This window comes from Sphaeramia orbicularis, chromosome 10 (genome assembly GCF_902148855.1).
Source record: "Sphaeramia orbicularis chromosome 10, fSphaOr1.1, whole genome shotgun sequence".
Taxonomy (NCBI): Eukaryota; Metazoa; Chordata; class Actinopteri; order Kurtiformes; family Apogonidae; genus Sphaeramia; species Sphaeramia orbicularis.
Window position 1 is genome coordinate 11,374,922 of NC_043966.1, and position 20,684 is coordinate 11,395,605.

Sequence of the window (20,684 nt, forward strand, 5' to 3'; positions counted from 1 at the left end):
AGAAGCTGAATTATTCTGCTTGTCCAGTGTCCAAGCTTTACAATGTGTGAAACGGTGCAGAGAGGAGTCCTGATAATTCAGACCCGGTGAGGGGATGTTTAATATTTATCATGCAAGGTGAGAGAAGGAATAAACAAAATCAAAAGTAACAAGGAGATAATCCTCCAAGACAAAGTAAATGGAAAAATTAGAACAAACTGGAGAGACGACGAGATCAGAGAGGTAATTTGTCAGAGTTGGTGTAAACAAAACTTGTGATTTTCCTGAAAATCATCTGAAAAACTCGGATCATAGCTTTTGTGAACAACGCTCATGCAAATAATGTGTACAGTCGTGGAAAAAATTATTAGACCATCAAAAGTCATCAAAAACAATGGTTATGCAATCAAGTACTGACTCCTGTGAGTATCATGTGACTAAAACAGACAGAAAAGAAAACATGGAATGCCTAAAAGCACTGTTTTTGTCAGTACAATGGCATAGATATTGATATAAGAACTGAAGTGATTTTGGTTATTATCAAGAAAACATGGAAAACGGCTAGATATCAGATCTGAAATTCAACTACTATGAGCTATTTTTGTTGTTATCATTACATTTGTCCAAACAGATGTACCTTTAGTTGTACCAGGCATTAAAATGAACAAGAAATTGAAGACAAGAGGTGGTCTAATAATTTTTCCCCAACTGCATGTGTGAAATATTCCCCAAGCCTTGTTCTCCAGACATGACCCAGAGTTAGTGTTTTACATGGGGATTATTTCAGCCCTTTATAGGAGTGGTTTTATTATCCAGCAGATTATTCTCATCATCGCCTGATGGTGAATCTTCTAATCCTTTATCCACTTCCTCTTTCTGCGTTCTGGTCAGTTTCAGTTACTGTATGATAAAAATACAGTAGATAAACTGTTTTTGAGATGGAGCATCTACTGGACTCAGAGTTTAACCCAGATGTAGAGCTAAAACTGAACATAGAGTCAGTACAATTTCTAAAGATATCCTAACTGTCATAGTATGGTCACATTACCTTCCTCTTGTGTTAGCTTTCTGTTATCATCTCTTATGTTAACAGGTCGGTTTTGACCCATGTCTTAAATCAACTGTAAAATACATTAAGAACTATTATCTACCATCCAGTTTGTTTTTCATCTCTTGGTTACTTTGTCAGTCTTCCTTATCCATGAAAATATTGGTTTTAATATTTTTGGTGTGAGCCTCTGGGCCTTTTTTTGTCAGTATACTCCTCCATGTGCAGTTGACCTCACATGTGTGAACATACCCGTCTTTGCTTGTTTTGTTTTTGTGCAGGTATACTGGATAACAAAGCAAAATGAGAATCCCCGAAAGCTCACATAATTGGGAGAGGAGCTGGCTGTCAGTGTGTCGGCTGACTGCACTTATGATTGCAGTTTTGGCTCTAATCATTGCTTTATAATCTTATTTTTATAGCTAGGTCGAAACCGACCCTAACAACACAAAGATCATAATTTCAACTAGAGCATTTCATAATTTAGTGTTTTTTTTTATTTTTTATTATTATTTAGTTGAAATAGAGGTTCCTGACAAAGTCAAAAAGCCTTGATGCAATACACAAATTTTATGTGGTTCATTTTTGCATTTAAAACCTAAAATGGGTCGGTGCCAACCCTAACACAAGAGGAAAGTTAAAACCAATAAGAACTATTACTGGTGTAAGGCTTGATGCTGAAACATGTCAAAGAGTTTAGAGTATAATTGCCTTTCATAAGTGCTGTATTTTCTGTAAATATCAAACATACAGTACCTGTGCAAAAGTCCTAGTCCAACATTATATTTGTCGACTTAAACAAAAGTTTAGGGAGAAAAACAGCTTCTAAAAACCAACATGATAGTATTTAGTGTGTCTTTATCATGATTTCTGGCATTAACGTCCTGATGTTTTATACCAGATTTCATTCAACACATGACACATGTTTGTAATTGCTTGCGCTGCTTCTCTTCATGGGGTGAGGGGTCACAATAAATAGCAACTTTAACTTTTACAACCCATTTATTTCAGTTATTTGTGCGTCTTTTAAGGCTGTGCACATATTTCCTGTATTTTCTTGTTATATCTGAAGAAAAGAGAATGAGAAATAAATATATATGGTCATTTTAACCCTGCAAGGTACTGTAGATCTTACGGACTATAGATCTATTTGGTCAGTACAACAGTGTATTCGGGCCACACAAGCAAATAAAAATGCTTGTCACTAAGAGAATTAAGTCGTAATACTTCGAGAATAAAGTCATTATATAATAACAATAAAGTCGTAGTTTTTAAAAACTCATTATTTAAAGAGAATAAAGTCGTAATATTTGAAGAGTAAAGTCATAATATAATGAGAATAAAGTCGTAGTTAAAAAAAACTCATTATTTAACGAGAATAAAGTCATACTTTTATGAGATTAAAGTCGTAATATTTTGAAAATTCAGCAGAGTTTCCAGTTTTACAGCGAACGCAACAAGCGAAGCAGCAACTTTCACTTATGTTGGACTCTAAAACTCGGAGTAGAATCCTCACAGTTTCTTGAGAAAAAAACAAACCCTATAGCCCTCTGATGTAACCACTGATAGCCCTGCAGCCGACCACTTCGTCAGTTTATCCTCCACAAAAGAGGCAATTTGCACCAAATCAGTTCGGTTCTTACAACAAACCCAAACGTGTGCAAACTCACTTCAAAGTCCTTAGACTAATGATAATGATAATGTGTTGATGGTGGGATAGGCTCAGTATTTGGCCTTTTTGTGTAAACCCCAAATGGACGTATAACTTCACAAAATGTTCCAAGTTCTCCATTATACGATGAGTGGATACGACTTTATTGTCATTATATTACGACTTTATTCTCGTTAAATAATGAGGTTTTTTTTAAACTACGACATTTTTCTCATTGTATGATGACTATTTTCTCAAAATATTGTGACTTTGTTCTCGTAGTGACAAGCGTTTATATTTTCTTATGTGGTCCTAATATGCCATCGTAGATCAGAGCTTCATTGGGATAATTTTTTTTCCTTTTAAACATCAATAGCAAATGAGACAAACCCATATTTTAGGCCCCAGCGTGTGAGGTCAGTGGCTTTATTCAATCCCCACTGTTAGAAGCAGCAGCAGTTACAGTCGAGTTCATCAGAACAGCGCTCATTTACAAGAACACTGAAAGCCATTCGCACACCGTGAGGGCTAGTTGGTATTGAGTCAAATTAGCACATTGATGCTTGGCTTGAAAGACCACTTTAATGCAAGATTACACACACATAATTCATTAGGGCTAATTGCTACAAAAAAAAATAGCTAAAGCTGTCAAATAAGCGCTGTATTTTGAAGGACTTCCTGTCACAGGAAATGTATTAGGCAAGATCATAACATTATGATTTACATTTGACACTTTTTTAATCGCTTGTACAGAGTAATTTACTGTCTGTACATGTGACCAGCTATACAGTACTATGTAAGAAATAAAATCCATCAAGAATAAAGACAAGCTTCACACCCTTACGGTACCTGATAGCACCTACGTACAGTATATATGTGCCAGGACTTTGCCGCCCTACAGCCCCCTGAAGTCAGCCTAATAAATACTTTCTGGAGCTTCTGTTTACATTTCCCAACCTAGTGGTTTTCTTGACATCTGCAATTATCTGGTGAACCAGGTTTTCCCTTTTGCCCTGTTGGTTCGCAGCAGCCCTCTGTTCCCACCCACTGACAAGCACTTGATTTAGAGTCCACTGTGGTGATAGTGATTTATGCCTCTGCTGATGATAGGTGTGCACATATTGTTTTGTCGATACAGCTAAGACAGCTCAAGGTCATTGCGCGGTTAGTATTCAATCACCGCGTCTTCCCCAGAAAGTGAAACTGTCACCACATCTCCCACTTGATGCAGTCAGATCATAAGAGGCTGTTGCTGCGATAGAAGAAATTCAAAGTTTACATTCATCTAAGGCTTTGAAAGGGAACACTTTGCCAGGGAAATATCAGACTAGAATGCAATTATCTACTTGAGGCCATTTCTGAGTCAGAGCGTAATGTACCACACTTCATTAGCCAGGATATTTTAAGCTCACTGATTAGAACGATGTAACTGATGTTTTAGGAAGAAAACTTGGCAGAGGACCTCGTGACAAAGTAGTATCTTGCACAGCAAATTTTGATATAACACACAATCCGCTTACCGAGTTCCTTGTTAAGTTATAGCCTCTCTAATTTGATCTGGCAAGCACTTGGATATTCACATAGTTCACTCTAATCATATACTCTCGCTAACCAATAAGTCTTTAATTGTAGGTGCATAAAAAGGAAAAAAAAAAAGTGCATATTTGTCTAATTCAGCAGGAACCATATTATGCATTATATAATTTGCCGCATGGTAATTTAACCTGAAGAGGCATAATAAGTATGGCCTTTAAATACTTTTAATCCAGGGGTCAAGTATCTTCATCTTCTTCTTGTTTTTTTTTAAATATTTTGTGAAGTGGCGTCATACACGAGTAAATCCTCAGGTGGAAAAACCTAATGTTTACTTTATAAGCACTTTATTTTTCAATTTAGTCACAACCAGTTCCTGCTGTGATACACTCTCAGTTGTTATCAGCCTTTTTGTTGTCTTTAGTCTGTCATTGACTTTTTTTTTCCTCCAATAATGCCAGTGAATTTCACTGATAGAGTGTTATGTGTGTTATTCTCACATAATCATTTGCTTAACTTCAACATGCCTGGATATGTGATACTTCTAACTGTCAAATCCTTGCAGACCATATCCGTTCTGAATGTATCTCAGCCTCTGATCGCATCTGTGTAAGCTGAATTGTTTCCATATTTCTTACGTTATTGCTGATGCCTGTATTTCGATTTGTTTCTGTGATTTTGCTATGAATGCTTAATATAAAGGGGAGGAGTTTGCAAAATCCATTTTTGGCTTCTAATTTCTCTTGAATAATATGCTAAAAATTAGCATCTTATTGTATGTAATGTGCAAATACTAAACTAATATAATGAACTTGCAGCAGATCCACAAAAGTGAAAGCATGAGGATGAAAAGTTCTAACATTTCAGGACTCAAATTTCTTCACATTTCTCCAATACATAAAATGATATACCTGAATAAGTAAAGAAGGAATACAGATACTTCCAAATATGACTATTATGAATTTGACATGCATTGTGCAGACAGCATATTCTGTTTAGACACTGTGGATTAGACGTTCTTCCAAATGAAGAATTTTCCACCTAAGACATGTGAGATATGCTGATATTATTCCAGTTTAATGAGGATTCTTTGTAATGTGTCACACATTTCCTTGTTTTACTGCAGGTTGCAACAGACAACCCCCGTGTAGTCAGCTGGAGCGGAGACAAAGATCCACTCTGGTGGAGATGGAGAAATCTGAAAAAAACCCACATTTCTGCTCAGGGGGAGAAACACACCTACTGTTAAACATTTAAAAGATGATATCAACAGGTTTTTGGATCTGAGCAAATATTAAAGAGCCGACCTTTTCCAGAAGGTGTCTGAAGGAATGAAAGAAGGAGGCTGTGTTCACACAGTAATGTCTGCCACCAGTGAAAAACTCTGAAAAAATATTAGTTTTAACCGGGGTATTCACGGCTACATGTGAGCAGAAATATTAGTGCAATATTCATTTTCAGTAGCCAAGCAAACAACCCCTTAGAAATTCTGTCATTTTTTTGGAATTACACCACAGAACGCATGTAAACAGTCATTCTTGTGATCATTTGTATGTTTGTTTTAAATCCAACATCCGATTAAACAGTTCAAAAATTCATGGGAAGGGATGCTTCTCGGACCAAAAAAGAGTTTGTTCGAGGTGCTCTTTGGAAAAGGGGATTCATACAGTAGATACCAAACTGGAAAAAAAATCCAAGGCAGTCTCTTTAAACTCATAATTATTATTCTACGCGTTTCGGCTTCGACCTTTTGACTTCTTGATGAAGGCTTGAAGCCAAAATGCGTAGAAGTGTTTTCAGGTCCAGATATGACCGTGCCATGTTAATAAAGGCATTTTAATGTTTAAAGAGAGTGCCTTGGATTTTTCTTCCAGTTTGGTATCTATCCGATTAAACAGATTAGTTGTTTTAGCTTTGCTGCAGTCACTACTCAGTGGTATGGAGCAGTATTGCGCTATCTCAGAGCATCATGAGGAAAGAGCAGTTACTTATTCACCAGCACATATTAAAATAATGAGAAAACCATCAGTGTTGACCCTGAAAAAAGAATATATCTTTGGATCCCTAAAGCATACTTAAAAGGCTGAAAAACGGCTCCATTTACCTCATTCATTTCACATTATTTCACTTTCTGAGTCAGAGAAAACGTCTAGGTCGTTGCGGATCACCCACCTGCTCTCCAGGGCCACATTGCTGCCCAGGACCCAGCTGTCCTGCAGCTGGACGCATTCCGCCGTACTCTGCAACTCAGCCGCCAGACCGGCTGATGGCGGCGGGCTCGGGCTCCTTTGATTGGCCAGTGAGCTGCGACTCAGGGACGTGATGGACGGATGCTGCTTGTGTGGCGGCGGAGCTGGTGGCAGAGGGGGCGGGCCCTGCTGACTAGATAGATGGTCACCTGGAGAGAGAGACGGAAAGGAATACAGACACGACATTATTAAACTATTCATAATACTGGAAAACTCCAAAGAATAAAAATCAATAATTTGTGTCACTGAATGAAATTACACCCAGACTCTGTTTGCAAAAGGGGAGCAGATGGGAAAGAGAATGCATCTGCCGTGTATGCAAGATATGACAGGATACGACACTGAAAAAGTAAATACAACCAAGAGCAAGACATTAAATTGAGATGCAACGACTGCAAAAAGAAGGGAAATAAGAGTCGCTTTTATGGAGACACACATAATAGTTGTCACAAAACGCCACACGGCTGACAGTTGGGTTCTCTTAAACAGAAGGTCACTTGGAGAGGCAGCTGTTCTTTTATGGGCGCTTAACGCAATGCTTCACGTTTGATTACAGCCAGAGAAGACTCTCAAATAACTAATGACCAGAACATCCATTAGAGCTCTGAGAGAACAGGTTTTCTAATTTCACACAAAGCTGTGTAATTGGCCCCCAGAATGGCATGTGGTGATTATCTATCCATCTTCCCTGTTTAAAAGGTAAAAACCCACAGTGCTGACAATTCTGATTTGCTCCAATGAGCTCCAAATGGGAATGGTCTTTGTTGCCTTCCTTACTTAGAAGGAGATCGAGGAAGCTGGGAGTTGCATCTTTTCCGAGCGTCGTTGTTGTTGTTTTTGCGTTGACAGCATGAATTTTTATAAAGGCCTAAAGGAGTTAAATGTACAGCTTGTGAATGCTGGAGGTCAGTTCTGGTGCATGATTTAACCTTTACTTTCTCAGTCAAGCATAAAGACCTTGTGGGCTCTAAGGATCAAAATCTGCCCCCCCTGCTATTGGTTAGACAGAACTTCATTTATAGGATGCTCGTTTTTGTTTTGAAAACAGCCTCTAATGGCCATGCGGTTTTTGTCCTTGCTTATGCGCTTTTGCTTCTCACAGTGCCCCTCTATGCATATAACAAGCTGTTCACTGCAGACAAATGAGCCTCGCATTGGATTCACGGTGCTTAAAGGAAATATATATGCCATTCAGAGCTGGGAAACCATTTCTAGCGCTTTGAATACGCAACGAATAATCTTCAGCAGAGCCAGTAGCCTCTATGCACAGCCTGGAGATTTCACCTCAAAGTAGGAATATATCATGAGCAAAACTGCGATAAGAATGATTACCAAGTGTAAAACTCCTCTCTCTGATAGTTAATTGCAAGGACAGTGGCAGATGTAATTAAGTTTTAGCAGGGGCAGGTTGTACCAATCAGTTTTTGTGACCGCTATGTGCACAAATTTATTGTTTTTACAACAGAATATTTTTACAGCACACATCTGGTTCATCTGTAGATAGACAGACAGACAGACAAACAGACAAACATATAAAGATTAATGTTGTTCATCAGATTTAGGAGTGACGATTGTGCCGAATACCAATCTAAGATTAATTAATTCATGTCTGCAGTTACACAGCAGCAGCAGCAGGATGTGACTATAAATTCCATAAAAGCAAAATAACCAGAAGCAGATGAAGGTGTTTTTTTTTTTTTTTTCCTCCCCCCCCCCCTCGGTTTTTGGACTGTGATTAAAGTTTGATCAAATCTAATCAAATAGGATCCCCTTCATCACCTTACAGCATCGTGCTCAAAGTCAACTCTGAATCCTAACACATGCATTACCTCAGATCAACTGCTGCATTGGCATTTTAAGATATAAGGCTGCTATGACTTAGTGATAATGAACACAAGACATCCCACTCATCTCCTGGGCTAGACTATGAGCCCTATTAAAAAAAAAACTGCTAAGTAGGCTAATAGAAATGTGGATTATCTACCAACACTGGCTGGTTTTACTTCACCTCTGGGCCTTATTCTACTGTATGAGCCTGGAGCACCCACAAGCTCCACTTCACACTCCACCAGAAGCATTTTATATAATCAGTCTAACAGTATAATGTCAACGAGGGTAAAAGGGAAAAGAAGCAGCAGGAACAACCAGATGGATTCTGAGAAACTGAAAATGGTAGAACATGGACAAGTTTGTTTCTATTCTGAAGCTTTGAAGGGAAAAAAATGTGTTAGCTAAATGATTAAATGAATAAATAATGGCTTGTTGCAGAGAGAAAAGGCTCGCCGTTGTTCACGCGTGATTTTCATACCTCAGTAAGAGCCTGCGATTGTGATGAAAATAATGGAAAGGACACATGAGAGATGAAGTTACACAGAGGCCATGAAGAAGACAAGACACAATTATTCAACATTCAACAGCATGATTATCTAGAGCGAGGCAGCCACCGGAGATATACGCAAAGCTCAATTTATTAATCATTGAATTAAAACAATAACAATAATAATAATAATAATATCAGTTTGAACATTTAGACATGATATATTTATAACGTTTCTGCTTCTGTACTGTGACTTTTTGCCATTTCCCCTCTGTTGTTAATATGTGTATAGTCTGTATAGTTTTTTTTATTACTATTCTTATTTTTTTATTGTTTGCTTTTGCGCTATCTTTTGGGGATGTAATTTTACTTGGGAAAACCGTGTACCATTCAGTCCACCTTGCACTGGACAATTCGCCCTTATGGACCATGGGTTTTCAGTTTTGCAACTGATTTTGCATTGGCGGTGAAAGGCAAAAGCCCCCCCAAAGTCTCTCTCTCCCTCTCTCTCTCTCTGGACATGCATGCGAGCATGCAGCACAGGGAAACCCCACCCCTCAGTGAGAGACAGCGGACAGAGAAGCGGCTTTAGACTCAACACACATCAGAGTCCTGCACAGATCCACCACTTTTTCAAACCCACACCTGCTTGTACCCGTGTACGTTAGACCCACAAATCGACCTGACCCATGACTGAACACATTGTCTACACAGTAACACACTTTTAAGTTCCCACAGGTCCCCAACCCACCGCCATTTTCTTTTACATCCCTATGCAGAACAGGAATTTATTTATTTTTAAAAAAGCCCCCTTTGGGCCTTATGTGTGCACGTGTCTGTTTTATACAACTGTATACAAGTAGTCAAGGAATAAGAAAGGGTTATATTGTTCAGTTCAGTTTTTGCTGACAAGCAAAATAATAAATAGAATTTTGGGAGAAAATAAAAAAAGTTCTCTTTACGCACAAAACACGTACCAAAACCAAACCGCAACCATGGCCAAAAACTGAGGTATGGACCGAATCGTGGGTTACCTGTACCTTTGCACCCCTACTATCTTTATGCATGTACACTTTTTTCGTGCACTTTACTCTGTTGCTGCCTTGACTGTTGAATTTCCCGGTTGTGGGATCAATAAAGACTAATCTAATCTAATGTAATCTAATCTATTCACTAGATCAGTGTTTTTCAACCTTGTGGTCGGGACCTCACGTGGGGTCACCTGGAATTCAAATGGGGTTGTCTGAAATTTCTAGTAATTGATAAAAATAATAATAAAAAAACCCCAACTTACTAATAATATATGGTGAGTTGAGAGAGACAATCCCAACACATAAAAGACATGACAAACTCTGAAGCTGAAACTGAAGCACTGTGGTTCTGTTTATCTTTCAAATGTTCATTGTGGTCGGCTTCAGATGCTGCAGCTCTTTCATAATTCATAGTTTGAGTTCTTGTTTGTTCAGTATTAATTGTCAGTCTTGTAAATCCAAGCTGGACTGACTGTACATATCCTGACCAAGGAAAATCAAATTCTCACTTTGTGCAGTAATCTACACCTGGTTTTTCTGCCTCCGTCCATGATAATATACATTATATAGACTAAATGTTGTCTAAAAATTAAATTTATTTGTAACATAGAATAGCAAATTATTACATGATCAAAAACAAATTAATTTTAGCTGTTTTGAATGTCTGGGGTCGTCAGAAATCTGTCATGTTAAAATGGGGTCACGAGCCAAAAAAAGGTTGGGAACCACTGACCTAGACCGTTCTACACTGTCTGCAATGCACAAAAAAAAAACGGAGATCTAACATTGCTTCATTACAGCTGTAAGTGACAACCCAACCTCTAACAGTCTACACTGCCTGCACAGCAGATGTCTCTCTACATTCATGTTTTGTTTACCAGCCTTGAGAAAAATTCACCTCATTTATGCTTATGCCGATCGCCTGAAAATGGCATTTCATCAGCTTAATTATTCATCCTACCTAATAATCGGTTTATTATTTACCTACAGTATTTGAAGTAATTACATGAAATGGGGATTTGTGTGCAGAAACTTCTTAAAGACATACTACAGTCTCCCATTACGGATTACAAATAAAGATATATGATAGATCTTATACATTTGTGTATCCATTCATCTTCATGTCTGCATATCGACCTATTGACATATAGCACAAGTCAACATCTTGATTGCCCTCGTTCCGTTTGCACACTATCCTGCTGCACTGCTCATACCGACAGACTGAGAATGTAATATACAGTACAGTAATCTTGAATATCGGCTGTACTATATATGTATGAGGAGGCAGATTGCAGCTGGTGGGACTAGTGCCAGCACAGGAAGCACAGATATGAGTTTCTACAAGAACAACTAGCTCCACTATTACAAGTTTATGGAACACGCCGGATAAGTTTCTCATTAAAGCAAATATAGCTGTTTTATTTATATTTCTGCAAGTTTTATTTAGGTGGTTCTATACAGGAGCATGAAATGAACTATGTTTTGAGCAGAACGTACACGCTGAGGATAAGATTCTCAGAAAAACAAAATCCCCAAATCTTCAAAAGGAGCAGGATTTTACAGACAACAAATCTGACTGCGTAATCCCACAATGCACAGGAAATGTTAAACTCCATGAACTGAAATAAACCCACTGTATACACAAAAGCCCATATAGCGTTGAGATGGAAGTAAAGCATTCATTTAAACATTTTCAGGTCGTTATAAAACCATGAACTGAAGCGGTTATATTTCTGAGAGAAATAAAAAAGGTGATGCACAATAATCTGGTGATATAAGAAGAAAGAATGTGCAGTCAGTTGGAAAAAAATACAAATAAAAAAAGACAAAACTGCAAAACAAGAATGAAAGAAATATGTTCTTTATTCTCAAAAATATCTAAATTGCATAAAACTAATGCTACTATTGTTACCCAGTCATTTCTTTGACCTTCAGAGATCCAAGAAAATGAAATAGCTTAGCTTTTATTATGATTCAAAGGGAATTTTCTGCTTTAATGCTGAACATATATGACAAAATACGGCAGAATAATTCTATCTTTATCCTAATTACTAAGACGCAGTATTCTAAAATGGGTTCTGACTCATCCTGATCTACCTTTAGGTTCAATACACCCACAAACCTACAGCAACGTATATAATTTACACAGTGCGGCAATATACTCTATGTGTTTAATTACTGAAGCCTTTGAGATATTACTAAAGATCATGTTATGCTGTTTTAAGTATTAAGATCTGAAACCTGACTCCATGTGGAGTTTGGATGATTAATTATGCACAATTTCCACGCAGATGAAGGGTTTTTTCTGCATTTGAACTTATCTTTGTGAAATAAAGATGGCTGTTTTTCACAGGGACGCGTTTGCAAATCTAAAAACCAACAGTTTACACTTTATAGATAGGAGTCTTAACACCAGAATTCGTTTGCTTACCCTATTCCGTATACAATTAAATGCTTGGGGCTGCATGCTGCTATCCTTAGGAATACAAATACACATTGAAATTTCTTGCACACAGAAGGTGTCAGCATCCCATATGTGAGCGGTGGTCTCTAATTTGAGTATGAATCCAATTTCTGACAAACTGTTTCATACTCATGACAGTCTGTATAATGAAAAGCCAGAAGTGATAACCTCAGTGTGATTTCATGTAACTCAATAAGCAAAGTGCAGTGTATTTTCAGCCTCTGTGCTAGAGCTACACATCTGAGAGCCACTTGGACAAACTATGCTAAAATATGGACTTTTAAGACTGTGGCACTTTGAATTACATTTTCCACCGCCTGGCATGTGTGAAGAAAAAAGAAAAAAAAAAAAATAGATGCACACTAACAATGAGCCTTTAAGCAAGCTTGGCATTGTCTTCCATCAAGACATGCAGGGAATTAAGCTGGCCTTTAAAGTGCAGACTGAGTCACTGGGAAGGCAGATGAAACAGCTGTGTGGTTTATGGGGCTTTGCTTTGAAATCAGATCAAGACCGATGCCTCCTTTACATAATTTCTCAACGTCAGCTTGTCATCATATCCATCAGTTACCTGCTTAAAAAGGACCTTTATGATTAATACTGCATACCAACGTCAAAATGGCAAACTCATTCCCTTCTTAATGATCCTTGCAATATATATCAAATGATGTATGCCTTTATGTTTTTACAGACACACTCGTGGAGTGGGTCTTTGTTTTAGTTGTTAGTGATAATCTATGTTTTTGTTTTTTTTTTTTTACATACGACTCCTGCGTTGAGCTCTGTTGTCAAATGAAAGCAGAAAAAGCCTCACAATACACTTCCCTTAGAAAGCAGACTTTCTGTTACAGAGTAAATGATATCTGCAATGGTTTGGGCTAGTCCATTCAAACAATTTAATCCATTTTAAATAACTGTGTCACAGGTTATCACTGTCTACAAGCCAAGTTCACGTTTCAGCACAATTTTCCTGCACACTGATGCCATTTCTTGATACACGGATGTTTGGGTCTATTAGTTTCTGTGATGTTTACTCTTTGAAAATATCTTATTTTTTTTTCGTGATTAAAGCACTGACAAGCCTTGGATGCTGCTCATAATGTTCCAACATTGAGTCCGGACACAATTAAAAGCCGTTTTGCACTCACTAAGCTTGGCAAGCTTGGTGAAAGCCTTTTCATATTCATTGTGTAAGTACTGCTAAAGGTCTTGTGCCATTTTACTCTCCATTAAGAGACTGATGCAACTGCTAATGGAATTGAAAGGGCATTTGCTTTGACTGGCTTGCCCTTCACCAATAGGAAAATTGCAGTGTGTGTGCATCATAAGAATTCCATAAAAATAAAATTACAGAGGCCACTGCTTCTCTATTTCAACTCCCAGTATTTATTTTTCACAAAGAAATATTAATTGGATAAAAAAAAAAAAAAAACTCCACTAGCAACTTACAGTGGCTAAAAAAAATAAAAACAGAATGAAAAATGAAAAAAAAAAAAATCAAATTGAAATTTTATATGAACTGAATAATGAATGGATTCCACAGTAAAGCCTGCAGTTTAGCTCAGGTGGGATGTTTATATATGTCAAATCAATAAATTCCCTCTCATCAATGCTGAGATTTTTATTCACCTCAGCACAGCTCTGGCATCTGTACAGTGGCAGTATTCCTTATGAGAAAAAGAGACAGCAGATTCTCACTTGGAAGCCCTTAAGGTGGGCTGAGGTGGTAGTGTTGTCAGGGGAGGGCTGTACCCGGTGGAACTGAGCACCATTAGAACAACCTTGCCCTAGGTGTGTTTTGGGGATTTACTCTGCAAAGAGAGTTGGCAATTTTCAGGGGCTTGGGGTTCTCAGAAAAAAAAAAAAAAGCTGTGTGAATTCCATCATATTTCCTGCCAGTGTACCTTCACTCATCTCACAGTCATGCCCACTTTTCTCCTCACTTTATATCTGATCAAAGAGCGAAATTTCTTTTAAGCCATTTCTCTGCGGGGAAACCAGGATGTTACCAATATTTCAAGGATTACATAATCGTTGCATTATAGAAAGAGACATCACTCCATGTACTCATTCCATAATGTCCTCAACACAGACATATAGCAGATTCATCAACCCATGGTGATGCGAATTCCAGACTGGAAATCATCTAAAATGTATGATTGGTAAATGTACTGATGCAGTTAAACTCACCAAAGATGCACTGTGCATAAAAACTGCAGCTCTGTTTGTCCATATCTGTCTCTCTGTCTGTCTCCACTCCCCTCTTTCTGTCTCTCTCTCCCCCCAAATATGACTACAGATGGCAGATCATCATACAGATGATGACTGCTTAACAGTTCTTTCTGACAGCTCTCCGATTACATAGCAATTACACTCCTTCTCAAAAGCTGCTTTGACAATTAGCTTGCTGACAAAACACTTAGTTGTTTTTATTTATGTATGGACAGCTTTCTCTTCCAGGGGGCTCATGTTCACACCTTGCTAAATTACCTTTAACTATGATACGAGGAGCACGGTTTTAGGGAGGCAGCACAGAATTAACAAAATCACTGAAGTTTCTTAAACCTGCAGAGTCCTGGCACAGAGCACAGGGAAATGTGCCAGCTCTCACTTTCAAGAAACAAATCTATATTTGATTTGTGTTCATACCGCTATTAACTTTATCAGCCAGTCACCACAAGTTCATTTTCTATAATAGCCAAGAAATATGCCCCAAGTATACTGCAGAAAACTTCCAATCACCAAAAGGCCAGGCGTTTAAAGGTTGGCAAATTTAAAATCATTTAATGGTCCTGATAATAATGCATATAAGCATGGTTCCACTTTATTTCAATCTTCACAGCCACGGGACATAACAGAAATGCACAGAAAAAAAAAAAAAAAAAAAAAAAACTTTAGCTCTATTTAAAGTAACTGATACACTGGCAAATAAACAACTGTCTTGCATTGTGCATTGTGCAAATAATAACGTACACACATACAGGAAATGCAAATGTCTTCAGTATGCTGCAGAGGAGCATTTAAAGATTCAGATTTCATAGAAGAGGAGGGGCAGTTTGAGATTCAATCCTATACTGTGCTGCTCATTGCAACAGTTGGCATCTACAAATGTATGGTTTGCCAGCTCATTTGAATCGCTGATGTGCGCTTCTATTCGCAATAACAGCAGCAGAAAGACACATCATGTCATTTTTGATCTTACAACCACATAGCAGTCGACACTATTTCCCGACTCTATAATGTAAGCAAATCACCAATATGCCTGTCACGCACGTCTCTGCTCAGCACTTTGTCACGAATCTCTTCTGAAAGGCGTTCTTTAAGAGGATCTGTCAGTTTCAAACTATCGCCTCCACGGTTTATATCTGAACTGGCCTTGAGAGCAGTCATTCACTCCATCAGAATTGCTGTTGGTGGTTTGAATGGCCGGGGTCTTTCAATACAGCCAGTAATTGTGATGGTGCCGGGCTGATCGACTTAACATGAAACCCACAGTCAAGGTGGTTCTGACCGCTTCAGAGATGCTTCTGTAAAGGATCTCATTTTGTTTTGTTTTTTTCCTTTAAGCTATTCATTTTTACTAAGTACAAAGCATGTGTTTAGTGGATGTGAATAGTCTCAGGAGTGTCAGGAACAACAGGAACAACACATTAAAAAAAAAAAAAAAAAAAAAAAATCATTATCTGATTTTGCAAAGAAAAAAAACAAATTATATCCGACTGCGGTAATATATATTTGCATTTATAATTGCACAAAAAATGTAATGTTGCCTACATCATCTTAGGGTTCACGGAAATGTGACGTGTACTTTGGAAACTATTCATGTGCCTCCCCATTCATTTACAGCTTGCTTCCCTAATCACTTGAGAAAATGGTTGCAGGAAAAAAAAAACAAACCACTCATGGATGTAGTGGCACAGTCTTTTTGGAAAGGCTGCTATAATTGCATTTCCTGTGCAAATCGCTTAGTTTGTGCTGAAACCAGACAAAGGAAGCAGAATCCATCTAAAAATGGGAAAGTTGATCTTTTTCTGATTAATTGTTGGCATATTGTTCTCAATTGGATGCACTCCACTGCCACTGATGACTAATTTTCACCTTCATTGTGAGAAAATTTGAAGAGGAGTAGATTCGTACAGTTTAGACTTTGCACACTCAATTGAATGAACTTGCTCTATGAAATGTATATGACGTATGGTAGACAGGGGTGCACCAATTTCTTGATTAATTGATTTTATAAAAAGGCACCAACTTTCATAAGCAACACTGGCAGCAAACTGAGCATAAACAGATTGTACAGTTAACAAATTAATCCTTTGTTAGAACAGAGAAGTACCACAGAAAACTCGATATCAGCTGCTTTACAGATTAAGTGCTATGTCCAACAGCTGATAAATACCACAATGTTTTACTGTAGGTATTAGGTTCAGATACATAATTTATGAACGCACTGTCATACAAGACTTATCTGATGAACTACATTGAACGAACAATACACGCTGGTTCTTTTTTGCACTCCTTCCTCGATATCTCGGCCAAACCTATGCACATTTTTCCATGCCAATGTTGCAAAGTACAATGTCTAGTTCTCGGCTCGGACCTGCTGCACACAGGCTGAAAATCCCTCTGCTTTCCAAAGAGCTTTCCTGAGGCCAAGACTATGAATTGATACCCCACTGTTGCATTACTCCTCACCACAGAGCAGAGGACAGGATGAGAATAATAATAGGAAGAAATCATTGGCTTATTCTCGCAGTCGTCACCAAATGCTGCATTGTATTGTTTTTCATGTGGGGGGTAAGCAGACGGGGGTGTAATGCTCATGATGTCAATATTCTCAGTGGATATAAACGATAAACTTATGTGCACAAGCTCGTGTTTGGATATGCAGTCCGTACACGTGTACAAATACCCCCACATACACACACTTTAAAGCTCGGTGAGAAAAGCCTTCCAGCGCTACTGATGTTTTGGAATTTTCCATCAGAACACCCTCTGCTTCTCTCGGCAAGAAGAACTAAGATGCAACCTGCGTATCCTCTGAGGCTCGGTGCATGCTCAATCAGCAACATGATATGGCCCACGGCTCTGTGCTGAGGTCACTGCTGGAGTCTTGGAGACTGATCATGCATGAGGTAGCAACATAGTGTTTCCCCGGTAATGTGCCAAACAATCCACGGAGCTTTGACGGCTGCTATTCAGCGCCATAACCTGCGCTCCACCACGAGGAAACTCACCGATAAATCACATGTCTTTGTCTTGTGCATTGAAATGGAAATGTAGAAACTTTCAGACACGGCTTGTGAAATTAAGTCATTCACTTGTCAAATATTCTATATTCTTTCCCCTTTCTATAAAAACAGAGGCTGCTCCGATCTGATGGCTAATCAACTTCAATATATTCTGTACAACCTCTGCTGCAGACAAGGTCTGTTGAGTGGCCCGGCATCACACTTTATTAGTGAAACTGTCCTTTAGCATTTAGTCCGCGATGCAATCATTCTTAATTTTTAAACGCATTCCCTTCCACTTGATGGAGGCTCTCACACATGTGCACAGCATCTTAATAATAAAACTAGTCAGACGAGTCAGTTGTACTGTCCTTCAAAATCTTTCTAATGCCGCTTTGCTTGACAACACAAACAGGGCTGCCTGCGTTCCAGTCTTCATTCACCTTAAAAAATACCACCCTAAGCCTCATCTGTCATGTATCGGCTGCAGCCTAACATTTCACTTTGTTTGGCAGACATTGATTTTTACCTCCAAGGTGTTGTCAAGGAGGCATCCGACTCATACGTACCCCGTCTGCTGTCGCTCTAAAGGCTGCTTTAGACAGAACTGCAGGAACACACACAAAGGTAAGCTCATAAAAGATGGATGTATTTTAAGGTCATATAAATATTGCCCAATTTATTGAATACGGACACTAAAATGTGTGGGTGAAAAACCAAGGTTTATTAAAACAGGATTTCTCATAGGCTATTCATGTTGCGTTTTTAAAGGTGTCTTTATCATGTACAGTAATACCCTTGGCAGTGAGTCATACAGATAAATATAAAATGCAAATCAACTGAAAGATGTATGTTGATAAGAAGAGACTAGATATGAAAGTGAAGACACTGTAGTCGATACTGCGTGAAGGGACCAGACACATATGACTAAAAGGAAAATACTGTGAAACCACTTTAGAAGATCTAACCACTCCCCCAAACATATGCTAAGGATGTTTTCCACGAGGGAGCTGGTCAGATAACAATTTATCAACCTCTGTCTTACCAGAGCCTCTTCCACCCCTCCCTTTAAGCACACACACATTTGCAACCTACTTGTGTAATATTTTATATTCATTAAGTGTCAAAATGCTGTAACAAATAGCTGACTCAAAAGAGCAATAGTATGTCTTGTTTAAGAGTTATTTGGCATCATGAGAAATGGCCTTGAAAGGTTCCACCCTGAGACTGATAATCTAACCGGCAATGCTGATAATAATTTAATAGATTCAGATGAAACTTATCTGTGTATACAAGTTATAATGATCTGGTCAATCTTGCAAAACTAACACCTGTAACAATCTTTAGAAAAAAAAAAAAAGTTTTACTAGACTACAGAGCGCTGTTGTGTTAAAGGTCCAGTGTGTGAGATTTAGGGGCATTTAGGACAATTCAACTGCAGGAATGGAATATAATATTCATAACTGAATTTTTGTTAGTGTGTCAAAATAACTGCTGTGTTTTCATTCCTTTAGAAGGAGCTGTTTATATCTTCTGAGAGAGTGGGTTGCCTTTCATGCCAGGTTTCTACAGTAGTTCAGAACAGATCGGCTCTTCTTTTATTTCTATTTTACAGCAGGTGGCATCCAGTGTAATGTGCAATACTATTGTTTACTTACTATCCCCCTCAACTAAAAAGCCCAGAAAGGACAAAACAAATACCAGCTCTAATGAGGGAGTTCTTTGCTTTTTTGAGGCCACTGTAAAGGTGGGAGAGGGGAAGAATTAAATTACCCCAAATTCAAAACTTCACCACTAGATGTCACTTAAAATCACACACTGAACCTTTAAAAATGGGCGATATGTAGTTTTTCTACCCGTTAAATATTAACAAATTACCTAAAAGCATGTAAAAGTGTCAGTGTCTGGAGTTGTTTTGCCAAAGATGTTACTGTATAGATCAGTGTTTCTCAACAGGGGGGGCGTTTGGAATGAGAAAGCTGAGAGGGGGGTACTCAGGCACAAATGGGGGGGCGTTAGTCACTGTTATACATTACAACATTATACACCACTCCCCCCCTCCCAGCGTAAGAAGCCCGTGTCCGATATATAACACAGGCACATGCTCACATACCATACCCCCCACCCCCGGTCTTACAGGTCCCCCCCATCGCGCAAATATGCTTTTGGGGGGGCACCAGGGGGCCAATGATGAGGTGAAGGGGCTTTACCTACTGAGCTATAAACCCACCACGTCCTCTGCAAACAGGTCCGTCGTGTTACTTATAGAATAACGTACACCCCACATACCACCCCCGGTCACATTTTTTGGGGATGGGGGGGTCAGCAGGAGGCTCCTGTTCAAAAAAGGTTGAGAAACACTGGTATAGATTGTATTGCTGGATTTAATTGTCCACTAGAGGGAGTAGTGAGTCACTCTGGTCAAAGGTCACATGGTGTTAGTTTCCGTCACCATGGGAGACCGGCAAAGAGTCAGATAATGACCAGATGGGAATAGAACCACTAACAAACAACTTTTAGAGTCAAAAGAAGTGATAAAGGGATAAAATTTAGAAGCACTTTTTATTGTTTTTACTACTGGACACAGCTCTAAATAAAAAGAATGGAGTTTGATGCTGAAATGGCAGCATTTATTCTACACGGGTGAGTTTGATTATGAGGCTTATGAAGGTATAAAGTTATTACGTGATGTTATTATTTTTGCTAAGTTGCCAGTTGTTGATCCAAGGTTCAGACTAAACTGCAACAGTTTTGACGTTGTTTGGATGATTACAAATAGAGCTTGTACAACAGCAGCTTGGCTTGAACTACATCCTGCTCTAAATAGTCGTTGCATCTGTCTGTGCACACTTGTAAAAAGTCACCTACTGCACGCTTGCTACTTTATCATTATTATTTTTGTTACCTCTGCCAAGGAGGTTATGTTTTTGCCGGCATTGGTTTGTCTGTCTGTCCGTGTGCAAGATAACACAAAAAGTTATGGATGGATTTGGATGAAAATTTCAGGAAATGTTGATACTGGCACAAGGAACAAATGATTAAATTTTGGTGGTGATCGGGGGGGGGAGACGACTGAGCTACTGATCTACCTTGGCGGAGGTCTGCGCTCTCCGAGTACTTTTCTAGTTGCTATTTTTTGTCACTTTAGCCACTTTAACAAACTTGTTCATATTGTTTATAT

The 20,684-nt window shown here is 38.6% G+C and overlaps 1 protein-coding gene across 1 annotated transcript in view; it reads right to left on the reverse strand.

Moving 5' to 3' along the window:
• LOC115426935 (teneurin-3) overlaps positions 1 to 20,684 on the reverse strand; it is a 244,088-nt gene that overhangs the window by 148,391 nt on the left and 75,013 nt on the right. The window contains exon 4 of the mRNA XM_030145210.1: positions 6,384 to 6,609. Coding sequence (XP_030001070.1) covers positions 6,384 to 6,609 — 226 coding nt within the window. The remainder of the gene's footprint in view (positions 1 to 6,383; positions 6,610 to 20,684) is intronic.